The 16,371-nt window shown below is 48.4% G+C and overlaps 1 protein-coding gene across 1 annotated transcript; it reads right to left on the reverse strand.

Moving 5' to 3' along the window:
- Window positions 1-298: 298 nt before the first annotated feature.
- On the reverse strand, window positions 299-14,714 carry LOC144823394 (uncharacterized). The gene is made up of 4 exons (XM_078681861.1): window positions 14,644-14,714; window positions 13,436-13,517; window positions 11,591-11,717; window positions 299-1,683 (listed from the first exon to the last, which is right to left on the reverse strand). Exons 2-4 carry the CDS (start codon window positions 13,482-13,484, stop codon window positions 498-500), a joined length of 1,362 nt encoding a protein of 453 aa, XP_078537987.1. The 5' UTR covers window positions 13,485-13,517; window positions 14,644-14,714; the 3' UTR covers window positions 299-497.
- Between the last annotated feature and the right edge of the window lie 1,657 nt (window positions 14,715-16,371).

Here is a 16,371-nt window from a genome sequence, read left to right on the forward strand (position 1 = left end):
AGCCTAAACTCAATTGCAACCCTCTGCCCTAACCCTTAATTAAAACCCTAACTCTAACCCTAACCATCTAACACCAGCCTTAGTCCTGATTCCCAACCTTCTACCCCAACATAAATATTAACTTATTCTAACCCAGTCCCAAAGACCCTATTCCAAACCCTCATCACAACTACATACCATAGCCCCTGACCTCAGCCTCGAACTAAACGAATGTATATAGGATAATGTCAGGGGGGCACATTCCAGCTATTCAACAAGAGAAACAATTCAACAATAGACACATTAACCAGGCTTGAACTGTGGTTCGCAAAATCTATTTTATTGGTCAAGTGCAGCTGCAAAGAGGATGTTTCATTATTTTATTTTGCAAATATTCTCAGGAATGGAGTTTGGAGTTTCTGCACAGCCCTAATATTAAATCTGCTAATGAGCATGGATGTGTTGTCTGTTAAATAACAGTGGGTTCTTCAGAATATTGGTGCTGGTCGATGGGCCCATCAGTTCTCAGCCTGTTCATACCTGTTCAGGAAGGAGGTGATCTTATCCCTTACGCCCCCTTCAAGCATGTCCAACTCATCCTGGATTTGACTAGTGTATGGATCCAGATTCCTCTTCATGTCTTCAGCTCTCTGGATGATCATTGTTTTTAGATCCTCTCCATATGGGGAAGCTGACCGGCTGAACTCCTCGATCCTCAGGTTCACTTTCTTGTTAAAGTCTTCCAAGTACGGTGATAAATTCTGCCAAATGTCGTCCAAATGAAGTTTCTCTTTGATTTGGTTGGTGGAGGAGAGTATTTGCTGTCTCATGTCTTCTACATTGACAGAGAACTTGGTTCTCATATCCTCTATGTTTTTCTGCATCTGGAAGGCCATGATCTCAATCTTTTGGTTGAGGTTTTCTTGGACATTCTGTGCGTACGGTGTCAAATGTTTCTGCAGCTCCTCAATGTTCTGCTCAATCTTCGCCAGGACCTCATCACTGTAAGGGCTCAGGTTCTTCTTCATCTGCTGTGCTTTTTCACAGATCTTTCCCTGAAGTTCCTCAGCATACGGGCTAAGGGCCAAATGCAGATTGCCCACATTTTCTTGCAGTTTGGCTTGAAGCTCTTTGGCATATGGTAAGAGTTCAGTCTGGAGGCTGTTCATCTTTTCCTGGAGTTTGACCTCAAGATCCTCAGTGTATGGCTTGATCACTGCTTGGAGGTGGTCAACATTTTCCTGAAGTCTGGCCTCAAGCTCCCCAGCATACGGAATGAATGCTGCCTGGAAGTTATCCATATTTTCCTTGAGTCTAGCTTGAAGCTCCTCAGTGTATGGGGTGAGCTGGAGACGAAGCTCCTCCGCATTTTTCTGGACACGAGTGCCAAGTTCCTCGGCATATGGGGTGAGCACCTGACGAATTTCCCCTGCATTTTCCTGTACCCGACTAGCAAACTCCTCAGCGTATGGAGTCAGCCTCAGCTGTAGCTCCTCGATGTTCTTGTTAAGCTGCTTGTGGATATCATCTGCATATGGTGACACCTTAAAGCGTAACTCCTCCAGCTCCAGGCGTATCTGCTCCTTTAGTTTCTCTGAGTCTTGGGAGAGCCGTGCATGGAGCTGGGCCGTGAAAGGAACTAGCTGGCTTTGTAGGTGTGCAGCATAAAGAGGAACATCATGGAGGTTTTCCTGGAGGAGGGTGCTAAGGAAAAATAATGTAAAAATTGATCAATATTACTAATCCAGATGAAATATCCTATATTTTTAGTATATAACAACTAACCCATTTTTCTCCTCTTTCCTTTCTCCTTTTCCTTCAATATCTGCATCGTAAAATTTCTTCTATTGAACCACAAAATCCAAAATGGTCTTGGAAGTTTCTCAACTAGCTCAATTCGCTACGGTTGAACTATACAAGCATTTTACTTATATCCCTTACTCAGTAAGTACAACAACCGGGTGGGTTACTCAACAGAGTCATGGAATAGAGGGGAGCTGGCGAGGGCATGGCACTGGGACAATGGGGCCCCGGAACCCAGTGATCTTATGCAGGCTGTCCAAGAAAATGGACCAACTGTTAGGCTAGAACTGTGTGTCAAAACCAAAGCCTCAAAGCTGGTGTGGGCAGCACTAGAGCTTAGAGAATTGTGATTTGGCTGAAAGCTCCCTGTCACTGCTGAGATATGCATATAATAGAAGCAAAAAGGGTATAAGAAACTCATAGTCTTCAAAATAAAACTAGGATGCTATCAAAGCTGGAACAGGCATTTAAATATAGAAGACATGTTAGTGGAATATTGTAGAGGTACGATAAGAAACCTCAGAGCTTGTGGCCATAAAAGGAGAGGTGAGGTTAAAGATTTCAACTGCAGGGGCATGATTTGGCACCAGCCAAGATGGCCGCGCACTTAGGGGGGGATTTACTAAGATTTTGCGCCGTGTTTGCATAACACAAGTGACGCAAAAAGGCGCAAAATCTTTTTTTCCTAATTAACTTTCCAGCGCTAAACTTGTTTAGTGCTGGAAATAATGTTAAAGTAATGCGAAGCAGTGCATAGCGCTGCTTCACATTACTTTGTGCAATGGGGGCGTACCAAGGGTGGTACATGGGCATTCCCATGAAACCACCTAAGGTTTCTCATGCTAAACCCATTTACTAAAAACAGTAGATTGCGTTTAGTGTGAGAAAACTGCACCCTTTTCAGCTAGGCGCACGGATGGAGAAATGCTTTAATTTGTCCTTCCTTTTCTGACTTTGCATGCGTGCTGCTCTGTGCAGCACGCATACAAGGAGGGAAAAGCTTTGCATCATGCCTAGCATAGTATTTTGTACAGGAAGGGTACCCTTCCTGTACAAAACCTATGCTACACTCATGCACACACCCTAGCGCTACAGTGCCAAGTTGTGTGCATGGCGCACGGCAGCTGAAATCAGCGCAGGCGCAAGGGAAAGGGGAGGAAAGAGCCATATCTTTAAGAATATAGTGCTGTCAGGCTCACTCCCTTTCACGCAACGCAGCGCATCCTCGCGGGGGGGGGACTTCACTGCGTTGCGTGGAGATGTTGTAAATCTCCCCATGAGTGAGCTCTGTGCGGCCCAACCTCTAATCCTTAACATCCGACACATTCTCTGTCCCTGCCCTCAGTAAAACTACACCAGAACATGCTGCGGCAAGTGGCGGTCTGGTGCAAGTAACTATTTTCTCCTCCGCTGATTGTGGAGACCGCTGTACAGCTTTCCGAGTGGACCGGGAGGACCACCTCGTGTTAGAGGCTGTACCTTGCTGATCCCCAAAACTGGAGGATTACATTGCTCCCCGGGAAGATCCCCAATAACCAGAGGTGACCGCATAGGTGGCGGCCCACCTACCTGGCCCCCCTGCCTTCCCCCAGCTGAATTGATCTGATTGCACAGAGGCAGAGTGTGGGACCGCAAAGGCCCGTTGCCTGGACAGGCACTTAATGTGGCCCACGGTGCGGCCTCAATGAGCAAACTCGAACTGTTGGGGGGGAGGAACGTATCACAGATTGGGGCTTACCGGGCAAAGTGAACAGATTGCAGAGACACCCTGGGCCCCCGGAACCGGTGTGACTGAGGGAGGGGCATGGATAGAAAGATATCACCGGGCTCCCATTTATCGCAATGGGGAGCGCAGCCTCGTGGGTGCTGGGGAGAGCTGGTGGCTAAAATAGCATACCAGAGTGGTGCCGGGGGTTGTGCTGCAAAGAAAACGAGTGACAACCCCCTCCTGAACACTGTTGGCTGGCAGCTGGACAATGGAGCATTACAGTGGGGGATTAGAGCGATGTCCTTCACAACCTCAATTGATCTGTGCCTGGTTCTCTTCTCTCCCCAGCCCTCCACATTTGTGCCCTTTCTCCTTTTGGGGCCTGCCCCCCTACAAACCTCTGGACTGGCGAGTTGGGAACACTGGGGGGGGGGGAGCCATGCGGCACTAGGTAGTGCCCTGCGAGAACCTGAAGAGGGATTCCAGATGCAACATGAATGCGCTGACTGAGGAATAACCTACAGGCCTAGATGTCACCGTAAACACAGCACTGTGTGACTGGGTGCTAAGCTGTGCCTGGGCATTGAGAGGAGCATCAGGAAGTCATACATGATTTGACTGGAGGGGGCCATGGCTGCCAGTAATTGTGAGGTGCAGTGGCTCAGCCCTTTGGATGGGATGGCCCTCTTGCATGTCATACCGATGACCCAACTCAGACCTGCCAGTTTGATCTCCTGCCACCTGGAGATCAAACTGGGAACCCGGAGGGGCCCACATAAGGCTAAACAGTAGGGTGCTGTAGCGAACCCTAACCAAGTAACCAGAACTGGGGGTCCTGGGGAGGACAGTATGGAATTGCAGATACTAGTTGTGCCACGTGAGGATTTAGCGAAACAGCGATTGACCAGTGTGGTGTTGCTTGGGCACCAGAGGCGCAGTTGAACACAGGGTCTGGCATGCACTGTAAGGAGGACCTGGCAACTGTGTCCTTCGGGCTATGGTTAGGGCTAGGGGAGTGGTGCACTCAAAGACCAACAAAATGGATAGATATGCCATACCAAAGCCAGCCTCTGAGGCACCCGGACAACAGGCAGAACAAACAGAAATGACGAAGCCCTTTCAGTGCCTTCATGGTTGCCATATGTGACCTCAAGGGTACCATTGAACCGGTTAGATACAGCGACTTTCGATGTAAAACTCCACAGAGTAGACTTTAAAAAGATTTTAAGTATGGGCGAAATTTGCGAATTCGCGTTCCGCGAATTCGTGCGAAATTGCAAAAAAAGTCTGCGAGTTTGCGAATTTTCCCGCGAACTTGCGGATTTTTGTGCCATTTGCACAAATATGTGACCACGTGTGCCTGTAACTTTGCCAGCGCGCCAAAAGGCACCGAGGTCCCTTGAATGAGCTGGCCATTATAGTGGGGTTGGGCGGTAAGACGTTTCATACCGCTAGTGTGTGGTGGATGGGGCCAAACAGGCGGGGCTTCTATGCGAGTTCACATGCATCTTGTTTATAAAGGGTAAGAGACCGAGCAGAGCAGCAGATGAGGAGAAAGCAGCCTCCTGGTCACAGGAGCTACATGGGGATGGTGCTCGGGAAACTCATGGATGCAAAAATACGTTTGGCACAGGACCCCAGAATCCTTCAGATGTCCAAGATAGCTCTGCTGCGCGTGTTGGTACAAAGCCATTCTGATCCTGCTCAGTGGGTTCAGGCGCATGCAGCTGCTGCTGCTGGACAATGTCCCATCTCATACTAAACTGCCCCGTACAGGCATATGCTGGCGCTGGGCAGTAGGGTGCAGTAGCATGCGGGTGTTCCACGCCTGGTACATGCGCATACCGGTGCCAGAGGGGACACGTGTTTATTGGTGCTGTGTAGCAAGTTATGACTTTACATTTTGACTGCACCAGACAGTGGTAGCACCTACACGGATCAGGAGCATCCAGGCACCAGACTTCATGGTGCAAGAGCATAATGGTGCTGTGCGGTACGGGTATATATGTACTGGGGGCAGAGGGACACTTAGCCGGTGTGTGCTCACACCCAGAGGGCTCCCAGGCAATTGAGCACAAATGATTTTTGCACTGAGAGGGCTCCGGGGCAGTTCAGCAGCACGGGGGCTCACACCCACTGGGCCCCGGGGCAGTTCAGTAGCCCGTGGGCTCACAACCCCTGAGCAGCTCAGCAGCGCAGGGGCTCACACCCACAGGGCTCCAAGGCAGTTTAGCAGCGCGACCCTCTGGTTCATCACTGCCACCCTCTGGTTCATCACTGCCACCCTCTGGTTCACCACTGCCACCCTCTGGTTCATCACTGCCACCCTCTGGTTCACCACTGCCACCCTCTGGTTCATCACAGCACCCTCTGGATCACCACTGCCACCCTCTGGTTCATCACTGTCACCCTCTGGTTCATCACTGCCACCCTCTGGTTCACCACTGCCACCCTCTGGTTCACCACTGCCACCCTCTGGTTCACCACTGCCACCCTCTGGTTCACCACTGCCACCCTCTGGTTCATCACAGCACCCTCTGGTTCACAACTGCACCTTCTGGTTCATCTCAGCACCCTCTGGTTCACCACTGTAGATTATGGGGAGAAAGCACACCTGCCCAGCCTCAACCAGGGGCTGGTTAATGTGTTACTGAATTTGAGCTTCAAGTCCGGCACCAGCTTCCTTATCTGTAAGTGCTTCCTGTTGTGGTTTAATTTTTGTGACAGCCTGGAGCATTGTGCCATACTTGTAACTATTCTTTGTCACTGCTTCGAGGGTCAGAGCAGGGTCAGAGAATAGTTGCAAGTAGGCAACAACTCTGGAGGCGCCGCACAGGAAGTACTTACAGGGTTACAGCGGGTGCCCAAGTTGAAGTTAATTTCTTTGTAACCATTTTGTAAATGGTTACAAAGAAATTAGCTTCAACTTGGGCACCTGCTGTAACCCTGTAAGTGCTTCATGTACTTCAGTTTTTGAAAATCCGTCCCGAACGCGATTTCGCGGATTTTTCTGCAATTTCGCGAGATTCGCGGACCGCGAAATTGCAGAAAATCCACAAATTCCGCGAATGGAACGGATTTTACGCCCATGCTTAAAAGATTTCCCATAAAGTAAATACATCCAAATCCCATATTAATCCCATATTAACTTGCTATAATCCATGTCCAAAAAACAGGATGAGCAAGTGCAATACCTCACGAAAAAGCACACCATAATTGCAGCAAAACTGGAAGACCAAGAAGGCAGAGCTTGCAGGAATAAAAACAAGGTAGTAGGGGTTCCCAAGGGGGAGGAGGGGCCCAGCGTTTACCTCTTTCTAGAAGACTTTTTAGTCACTACTGTGCAACCTAAACGCTTCTTGAACTTCTTATCTATTGAGCATGCACTCATGGCACCTGTCCTACAGTTGAAACCTGGAGCCTCTCCATTAACAATTATAGCCAGGATCTTTAACTGGTGTGACAAGGACACTATCTACAGGCAGCCTGTTCTCATGGTAACAAGACCTATGAAACTGCTACGGTGCGCTTCTTTGCGGATTTCACCCTGCAAGTTCAGTGCCAGCGCAAAAGCTTTGAAAAAGGTAAAAAAGTACTGTGTGGCAAAGAACTTAAGTACATGATGCTCTATCCAGTAATGCTTGAAGTTGTGGCAAAAGGCAAATCGTGGCACTTCACCCCTCGAGAGGGTTGGTACACTGCTGGTTATCGGTCTCAACGAGAGGGGGGGAAGGGCACCCAATCGATTAGCTGGAAGAGGAGGGACCTGTTTGCAATGAGGGACAGATCGAGGATGCGGCTCGGAGAAAGGTCTGAGAACTGGACTCCATGGCTTGACAGCTATGACATGTCGCTCAGTGGAGCTGGTTGACCCGTCAGACACCCCGGATAAAGAAGGATCGGGACTGCATGATTTTGCATCAGGTATTTTGGGATTGGACTTACCTGCCCAGGTATGAGACGAGGTGAACTCCGGGAGGGGGTGGGAGTAGATTTATAATGCTGTTATATTTAAAGCAGACAGAGAACCTAAGAAATGTGAAAGGGGTACAGTAACATGATCATACCAGTGCAGCCCTGGAGGTAGTGCTGGCCAACCCTAAATAATTGCATGATATCATTGGGACAAAAGGTGCTCTACATGTTGGGTTTGTGGTGGGAAGTTCTGAGCCTACTGTGCAGGGTGGCAGGCTGGGGGAGCTACAACATTGGGTATATCAGATTCATTTCAGTTTTTGTTCTATCTTCTGTTTTCTTCAGCTCAGTGAGCATAGGCACCAAGGACAGTGATCAGGGACATGCTGGGAAATGGTAGGATTGTTACTCAGCCATTACACGCGGGGACAGCCCTCTACACTATATCACGCTAAATGGTACACCCCACTCAGCACTGAAGGTCCTAACGTGGTACGTAAATGGCTTAGGCAACACAATTAAATTAATAGTAGTGCTAAAATACCTCCGTAGACATGTCCCAGACATAGTTCTTCTCCAGGAGACTCACTTGAAGGGCAACCATTATGAGGCCATGGATCATTTTGGTTACACCCAACTGGTACATGTGGGTTTCATGACCAACTCGAGGGGCGCAGGCATATTGCTAACAAGATCGGTGCCTTATATCCCTTGACGCACTTGGACTGACCAGCTGGGGCACTTTGTGGCACAGACGAGTACTTGGGAGAGGCACACGCTCAGCATCTGCTCAGCCTATATACTATGCAGAGGTATCACCCAGACACTTTTCCCGCCCTAGGGCTATCCTGATGGAAGTGCCCCTGGGATCCTCATATTAGGAGGGGACTCCAATGCAACAATGGGCCCAGCACTAGATAGAGACTCCAAGGGCCTAATTTACAATATTCTGACGCATAGCAGCGAAGCTAGCATTTCTGCTGCACTGCCATGCATCAAAATAAAGGGCAGTAATACACTGTATCTACAAGATACTGGGGATTCCTGTCCTTGCCCCTATGCCTGCGTAGAAAGATTAGCCATGCAGCAGCACAGACATCTTTGCATCATTTTGCAAGAGTGCCTGCTCTGAGGTGATGATTGTTTTTGTGCAGGTGCAACGATAGCAGAGTCGTTTGCTACAGATTATGAAGATATATATGTACGTCTATGGCTGTTAGGGTGAGGGAAGATTGCGTTGACCTTCTAAAACACCTCCCCCTTTCGGCTCTTTCAGGAAAAGATAGAGCAACATTGGAGAAAGAGCTAAGTGCAAACGAAGTTAAACAGGCAATCCGAGACCTGCAGTCAGGAAAGGTGGCAGGGCCTAACAGCCTATCAGTGGAACTATATGAGTGCATGCGACTAATGTAGCAGGACACATGCTAAATATGTTCAAGGAGGCCCAGGAGGTGGGTTGCCTGCCGGAAGATCACAGAACCGCTAACATAGTGGTTATCCCCCCCCAAAAAAAGCCAACTGCAGCCTGTAGCTTCTACAGACCAACCTAGTTGTTAAATTGATAGGCAACGTTCCTGGCCACGACCCTGGCTAACAGACTGCAGCCAGTTATTACTACAGTGATGAATCCAGATCAGTCTGGCTTTATCCCACACAGGGGTATCCAATTAAACCTGAGGTGGGATGGAGGCAGTTCAAGAATCGCCCTCTGCAAGCTCCAGAGAGGGGTATATGAAGGGGGTCTGGCGGTCCAAGATATCTGCAAATATTACTGGGCAGCACAAGTGATAGTAATAAACTACTGGGTGTTGTCGGACAGTAGAGCCTGCGTACAGTGCAGGCTCAGTACTCGGGCTGCTCCTCACTGCGTTATCGAAAAGGACATGAGGGCGCCCTTCCATTCCCTACACAGCTGATGGTAAGGACATGGTGAGAAGCTACTAGATTACTGGGATGGGACAACAAACTAACAGACAGAGACCTTCTGCAAGAGGTTCGGGATCTGAAGGGGTTCTCCAAACAAAAACTAATAGCCATTCTAACTGGGGGGTGTGTGGAGAGGGCCAGCATTACTCACATTTGAGGCACTACAGCAGGAGTATGAGATTGCTGAATCATAAAGTTTTAAATATTTACAATTGGGTCACGCTCTTAGGCACCACATACGGGAGGGGAGCAATTACCAAGGTCGGCACCTTTAGAGGATCGGCTCCTCTTGAACCCCATGACAGAGAGGGCGGTATCCTTAACCTATAAGAACATGAGGAATAATTCCCCTGACCCTCTGCTGAAGCTGCAGGAAGCATGGGAGGGAGACCTTGGCCTTATAGAAGAGGAGGATTGGTTGGAGGCTATACAAAGTCCCAGAGAGATGGCCATACGGGCTCTGTGCCACCTCATTGAATTGTGAATACTCCATAGATCATACTATTCCAGGACGCTTCTGCATCGCTTCTGCATCGCCTCAGGAAGTGCAACACCACCCTATGTGCTAGGGGTTGTGGTGAGACAGGTTTCTTTTTGATATACTCTGGGAATATCCGGAAATACAACGCTACTGGAGGGGGGTGGTTCAAATTATGGCCAAAGCCATTGGATTCAACATGCCACTGACGGCCGGTGGCACCTCCTATGCATAAGTGGTGGAGAGGAGTGGCCTAAATACCAAAAATTATGGCTTACGTTGGCATCTAGGATTGCCAAGAGAACTATAGCCCTGGTCAGGGGGGCGAGTGGGATGATACGCATTGCGGAATGGGAAGCTGGCGGGAATGGTGCCAAAGGGCTAAACATGTGGTGTACCAGAGTCAGGGCAGCCCAAAATATGGGAGAAAGTCTGGGACAGTTAGTGTATATACAGGGAATAGAGGGAGTCCTCAAAAAGTGGGTGAACCATACCTTAAGTGCGGAACTGGGGTCACTGTCGAAATTCCATCATATAGCATTGCTTACAACTGTATGCACAATTCTTATCCTTATGTATCCTAGTGGTTCTGCCACTCGTACTGTACTTTGTTCTTTTATGTCTATTCTGTACATGATATCCCATTTATGCTTACTGTAGCACTGAGCAACTGTTTAATAAAAAATACCTAAAAAAGAAAAAGATTTAAATGGCAGACAAAGGACAAATTAGAACCTAATTAAGGCTCTTGAGGATGTGAGTCGGGGTATGAGACTTTGAAGACACTACCTAACCTAAAGCAGGAAAGCAGTGCTCATGAAAGCTTCAACTAAAATCGACTTTCTAATCCCTAACAAGAAAGACGGGTGGATAACATTCAAGCATGGAGTTTTAATAATAAAGATTAGCCTATGCATGTCTATCAACTGAGCTTTGCAAAGGCATTTCTAAACACATGGGCTTAAACAAGAGACAGCTAACGATGACGTTAAAGAAAGACTGCAAGTTACATTAAAAATATGAATTGGGTTTGAATGGGGCATATCCACAATTAAAAGATGTATTTGTTTTGAAGAGTGGGTCTTCTTGGACGGTTTCCAAAGAAGAGGCATTGCTAGAAAGATGTCTAACAATGGACCACGAAGAAGGATGATAGGGTTGGACTGAAGGACATTCAACAATGAGACCTAATGAACCTCGCTTGGTGGAAAACCTGCAGTTAATAGGAATTCCAGCATCCCTGCTCTTTGGAACGATTTCCAATAACTGTGCTTGACTGGGGGACATCTAGAAATGGGCAGGCTGTGTGTCTGCACAGGACAGTTTTGTGTGTGGATTTCAAACAATTTGACTAGTTTGAAAAAGTTCTGGAACAGGACGCGGTTGAGGGACATACAACAAACGGGCTTGTTGGTGCCATATATGACAACTGGTCTTTGTCATAAGAAGTTGAGCTTGGGGACCTGGCTAATGGATCAGTAAAAATAAAGCCACGGTGGAGATTTCAATGGTTAGTGTTTATATAAACATATTTAACCATGGGGCTTTAAGAATCGTGAACCATGGGTCTTAATGTAAGGATTTGTCACAATGCTGCTTATCGTAAAAATCTGTATTAAAAAATCTGTAGTGTAAAGATCTACAACAATACGGAGTATAGTAAGGATTACTAACAATTGGGCTTGGAGTAATGATTATTAGCAATAGGACTTGCACGAGGGATAGTGACTGGTCATTGATAAAGGTGGATTTTTTTGTTCGTACTGTCAGACAATGCTTACTTGAACTGTTTGCTGATTTGCGATTCCTGGATCTGTTGCGCTGCCCGCTTCGCGCTGCTGCTTAGTTCTTTTAAGTTATCCCAGAAGCCATCTTCCACCTCATCAGTGCCCACATCTGTGCAGGACCCTGTGGGAACAATAAACAGGAACAAGCACTTGAGAAAGAATCCATACATTATCTGCTTTATGAGGACCACCAGTCTACTGTTCTTTTTGGAGTACACTTCACAAAGAGACAGTTCTACAATAAGGTTGCTACAAAGGCTGACCTATGGATCCATAATGAACGGCACAAGACAGCGTAAGGTTACATTCAATGGGCTAAAACAAGCCTTACTGCATGGGCATGGGTGCACCCACAAGTCAAAAAATCATTTGACCTATGGCTCCCCTTCACCACATCAAATGTTGCACTTTCTGCTGAATTTCAGGCCAAGGATTAGTGCTGAATAGTTTACATGCATGAAGGATGTGCTGTAATTGACCAATCGGGTTATGCGTGTGAGAAACCCATTGACGTCGCTTGCATCTACAGGGAGCTTTGGAAGCTGGTTGAACGAGATGAAAAATATGAACCTTTGGAATATCCATGGAAAGGGATCTTACCTGCCCTTGCCAGGGAACAGAGCAAACTAAATGCCACCCCTGGTGTGTGGTATGTGAAGGTGCCCAGGAATCACACAGCTAAGGCCTTAGATTACAACTGGCTGTTTTCTGCATCCGCAAAACCCACCCATGGACTGAAATCTAGTCCTTTGCTATCCTCCTCCCCCAGGGCTTTAAGTCGAAGAAAAAACTGGGAGGAACTCTTAAAGGGGCATGACCAATGTATTTAATTGCGTGTCTTAAAAACACGTCAACTTAAATTCTGTGCTTAGCATAGTGTGCCGCCCGAGTGGTAGTTTGCTGCTTCGTTAGATCCAGATACATATTACAACAAGTAACATTACACTTACAACAAGCCAGGCCAATTGGCTTTGTCAATGGTTGTTAGTTGTGTAAGAGAAATAATCCACAACTATGGCTTCGTAGTATGTAATATTGAAAATGCTTCTGTTCTGAAATGATGAGCCTGTGAAAAAACTATAAAGAGGCTCTTGGAAGATACATCACAGGCAGTGAGGGGTGGTACTGCTGCAGAGTTAAGCTTTTTTTTATCACCCTGAGGGTGATGGCAGAAATGGAGAGCCCGGTAGGGACCCGTCTCAGCACCTGCTTTTAAGAACTGACGGTGCTGAACACTGGCAGGACCCCGCCCACTTAACACCCTGCTCCTCCCTTTAGAAAGAGGGTGAGATGGACCAGCAGTTAAGGGGTGTGGAGCATGAAACCAGAAAACAAGTGCTCCCGGTAAGACTTCCCCTCTAGGAGTGGCCATGTGTAAACCACCATCCCCTGGTGCTAGAGCGGTTGCTCAGTAGTGTTAAAGCAGGGTTGGATTGGTAAGGCGGGCAGTCGGGCACAGTTGCCACCAGGAGCCCAGCGGGTAGAGGTATCACTCCCTTTCTCTTGCTGGGCTAGACCATTAGTGTATGCAGATTGAGGGGGGCAGGGGGCCTGAGCAGAAGTGGTCTCACTTGTTTTCAGGTGTGTTTCACCAATGTGAACTAATCCCTGTATTTATGTTTTATCTAAGTGAAGTTAAGAAAACTTTTCTCCGTAGGAGACCACCCCCTCCCCCCCTGTTTTTATAAAACGTCGCCGAAGCAGTGTTTTGTGGAAAGGCAATATGCAAATGTGGGCCACTTTTTTAGCGTGTCCAGGCCTATTTTTGATCTCAATCCAACCCTGGTTAAGAGCTCAGCAAGTAAAGATGGCGTCAGAAGCCAAAGATTCTGCTCTTACCTGTAATGGTCAGCAAGGCCATCACGACGCCAATGGATCTCAGAAACATCTTCAGCTTCGAAAGGAGCTTCGGGGGTGGAACCTGCGAGGGAAAATATTGAGCTTAGTATAAAAGTGGAGAGGAGGGGCTTAGAGTCCAAAAGGCTGCAGCGCACTGGTGGGAGAGGGCTCCCTTTATGACGAGTTCCCAACAACATAGCCACAGACCCCTCCATCAAACACCTCAGTCTGCTGAAACACCAACCCACGCATGACTAGGAATTCGCTGTCTGAGGCCCCCGCAGTACAGAGCAGTGTCTCTGTGGGCTTTAGTGGCCAGACCCATCCTGGCCTGTCAGGAGTCTGCTCCTATCGCTGCAGTATCTCAGGCGCCCCAGCCATGCTGCTCACTCCATCCAAGTGTTCCCCATCTTCAGTGTGCTCACAGGTCAGCCCTTAACCACCGGCCGCTACCACTGACCACGGCTCCCATAAGGAAAAGAACCATTTTCAAACTCATCTGCCTGAGATATAATGCTTTGTCAGGCAATGGACCCAAATATCAGCAGGACAAACTGATTCCATATCTTCCTTTGAGAAATCTTAGATCGAGGAGTCAAGTTCTTCTCTCTCCTCTGCGTATTCCTACGTCTAGGTTTGGTGGACCAGCTTCTTCTTATCTGCCCCCCTCTGTGTCAGACCCCCCACACCTGATATCACGAGGAAAGGTCTGGAAGATGACCCAAGAAGAGCCTCTCCCATACATGAAATATCTGATCTCACACACCCCTCCCTCAGGAAACCTCGCTCATCACTGCGGTGTCTGAGGAGCTCTCGTGTCTCAGCAGCACCCCGACTCACTGACGTGTCCCCGGAGCTCAGGGCAGGCCCCCGCACCCCCACTCAGCTCCCCCGAGCCCCAGTCTACAGTGTCGGATCTCACAGCCCAGATGTCGACTTTCACAACCTGCTCAGCTAGAAACCTCGCTCCAGCACTGAATTGTGTCTGTAGCTTCGCTGCCCCATCCTCCAAGGCCCCAAGTCAGAAGCCCCTATGAGGGCAGTGCCACTTCCGGTTCTGTGCCTCCACCCCCTTAAAGCAGCGAACCTCACCTCTCCTGTACCTGGAGTGCAGATGTGCACCTCCTAGGACAAGAATAGCCCCGCACCATAACATCTGGGTCTCTGGCATTGACCGGACCCTCGCAAGCCGCTCTTCCACAACTCACCTCTGGACTCTACAGCTGCTGGCTGGCCTCTGCCGGTACCAGCCCCTTGTGCCTCGCTGGTATTTATATGAGAGCAAACACCCTCTTCTCTGGGTATAGCGCTCAGAGGAAGACCAGAAGGCGCCGTCCTGGACTTTAGACCGGGCAGACGTGTCACCTGTGGACGGTGCTTAATCTGCTGGTGATGCTGGCGCCCTCGCGGGTACCCGCAGCAGGTGACGCGCAGGGCATTGATCACCATGACTGGACTGCAAACCAACAGCGGATGGTGAAATGTGGAGCACACGTCCCACATTTCACCAATCGAGCGCATAGTGCGAGCTCGACCCTCTTCCCTCTTCCAGGGCTCACCGCATTCGATTTTATCTGCAGTCGTTTTTAAAGAATAGATTGCTGCACATAGCGACCAGAAGAGGCGCTGTAGGGAAAGCATGAGTTTCCAAACTAAATGTACACTAACAGGGCTAATTATTTTCATGAATTTAGACAGTTTATTACTTTGCACTCTGTGACATCAGAGGGCAGAGAGGGCAGGCAGCAATGAGCAGACAATGTATCTTGGCGGGTGGGTCACATGAAGTCAGAGGTGAGACTGAGGGATGGAGAAAGACATAAATTAGTTGATTAGTGGAACCTGAGGGGCGAGGGGTACATCAGAAAGGCATGCATACCTTTTGGGAATCGAATGACCACGTGGCGAGTTGGGGTAAAGAGGGGAAGGTCATGCCCAGGTGAGGACATCCACCAGGCCCTTTCCTTGGTAACTCTGGATCTTCAGTTATGAAAAAGTACAATAGAAGAAAGCCTTTGGTGACCCAAGCCGAAATACCTGTTAATCTACTAGTTCGGCTTGTTTTCAGAGAGGTGGGGTGGGTGGGAGGAGGTATTTAAAACTAAGATACTTCTGGAGGGCTAGACAAGAGTGTCAATGTAAAGTGTAATGGTCACCCCCAGCCTTTTGATGCTAGATGCTGTGGTAATTGCAAACCAGGCCCCAGCACCAGTGCTTTTTCCTTTAAACTGTAACTGTGAATTGGTACACCCAATTGGCAAAGTACTTTAACACCCCTGTAAGGCCCTAATATAAGGTACCAGTGATACCCAGGGCAGGGATGTAAAAGGGGTGCCTGGGCTGCAGCACTTATGGTGCCACCCTGAGGGTCCTAAGTGAAACCAAAGGCTGCAGACCTGCCATGTGAGCCCTGCACAAGCAGCTTGCCTGCCCGAGTTCAACCCTGCTCACACCATGCGTGACTGGGTCACCTCACTGCATGTAATAAATGTCAGTCACCCCTAGAGTATGCCTCCCTTTAGCCCAAGAGGCAGAGTAAATTATTTGGTATGTGTGGACATATATGTGCAAGTATATATTTCCCTTTGGTAGCATTCTAAATGTAATTGTACCACAAGTGACCGATCCTCCATAGGATAAGATGGGCCGGACACTGGACATCTCCAGATGTCTAACTCCATTATGGAACGGTCAATTCCTTTTGTGTTTGGTGTCAAACACAGTGCTTTTTAACCCCAGACACAATAGTGGTGTCAAGGTTTAACCAGCATGTACCTAGGTGGCACTTTAGACAGTGCCCACCACGTTAACCCAGTTTTCTTGTGCCTTGGCGGGCTTTTTCCAAGGGTTTCCGCCAAGACACAGATCTGACCTCATGCTGGGAATCGTGTGCTGCTCCCAGAGGTCAGAGACAAAGACCTGTGTGTGCAGGAGGT

This window comes from Lissotriton helveticus, chromosome 3_1 (assembly GCF_964261635.1).
Source record: "Lissotriton helveticus chromosome 3_1, aLisHel1.1, whole genome shotgun sequence".
NCBI lineage: Eukaryota > Metazoa > Chordata > Amphibia > Caudata > Salamandridae > Lissotriton > Lissotriton helveticus.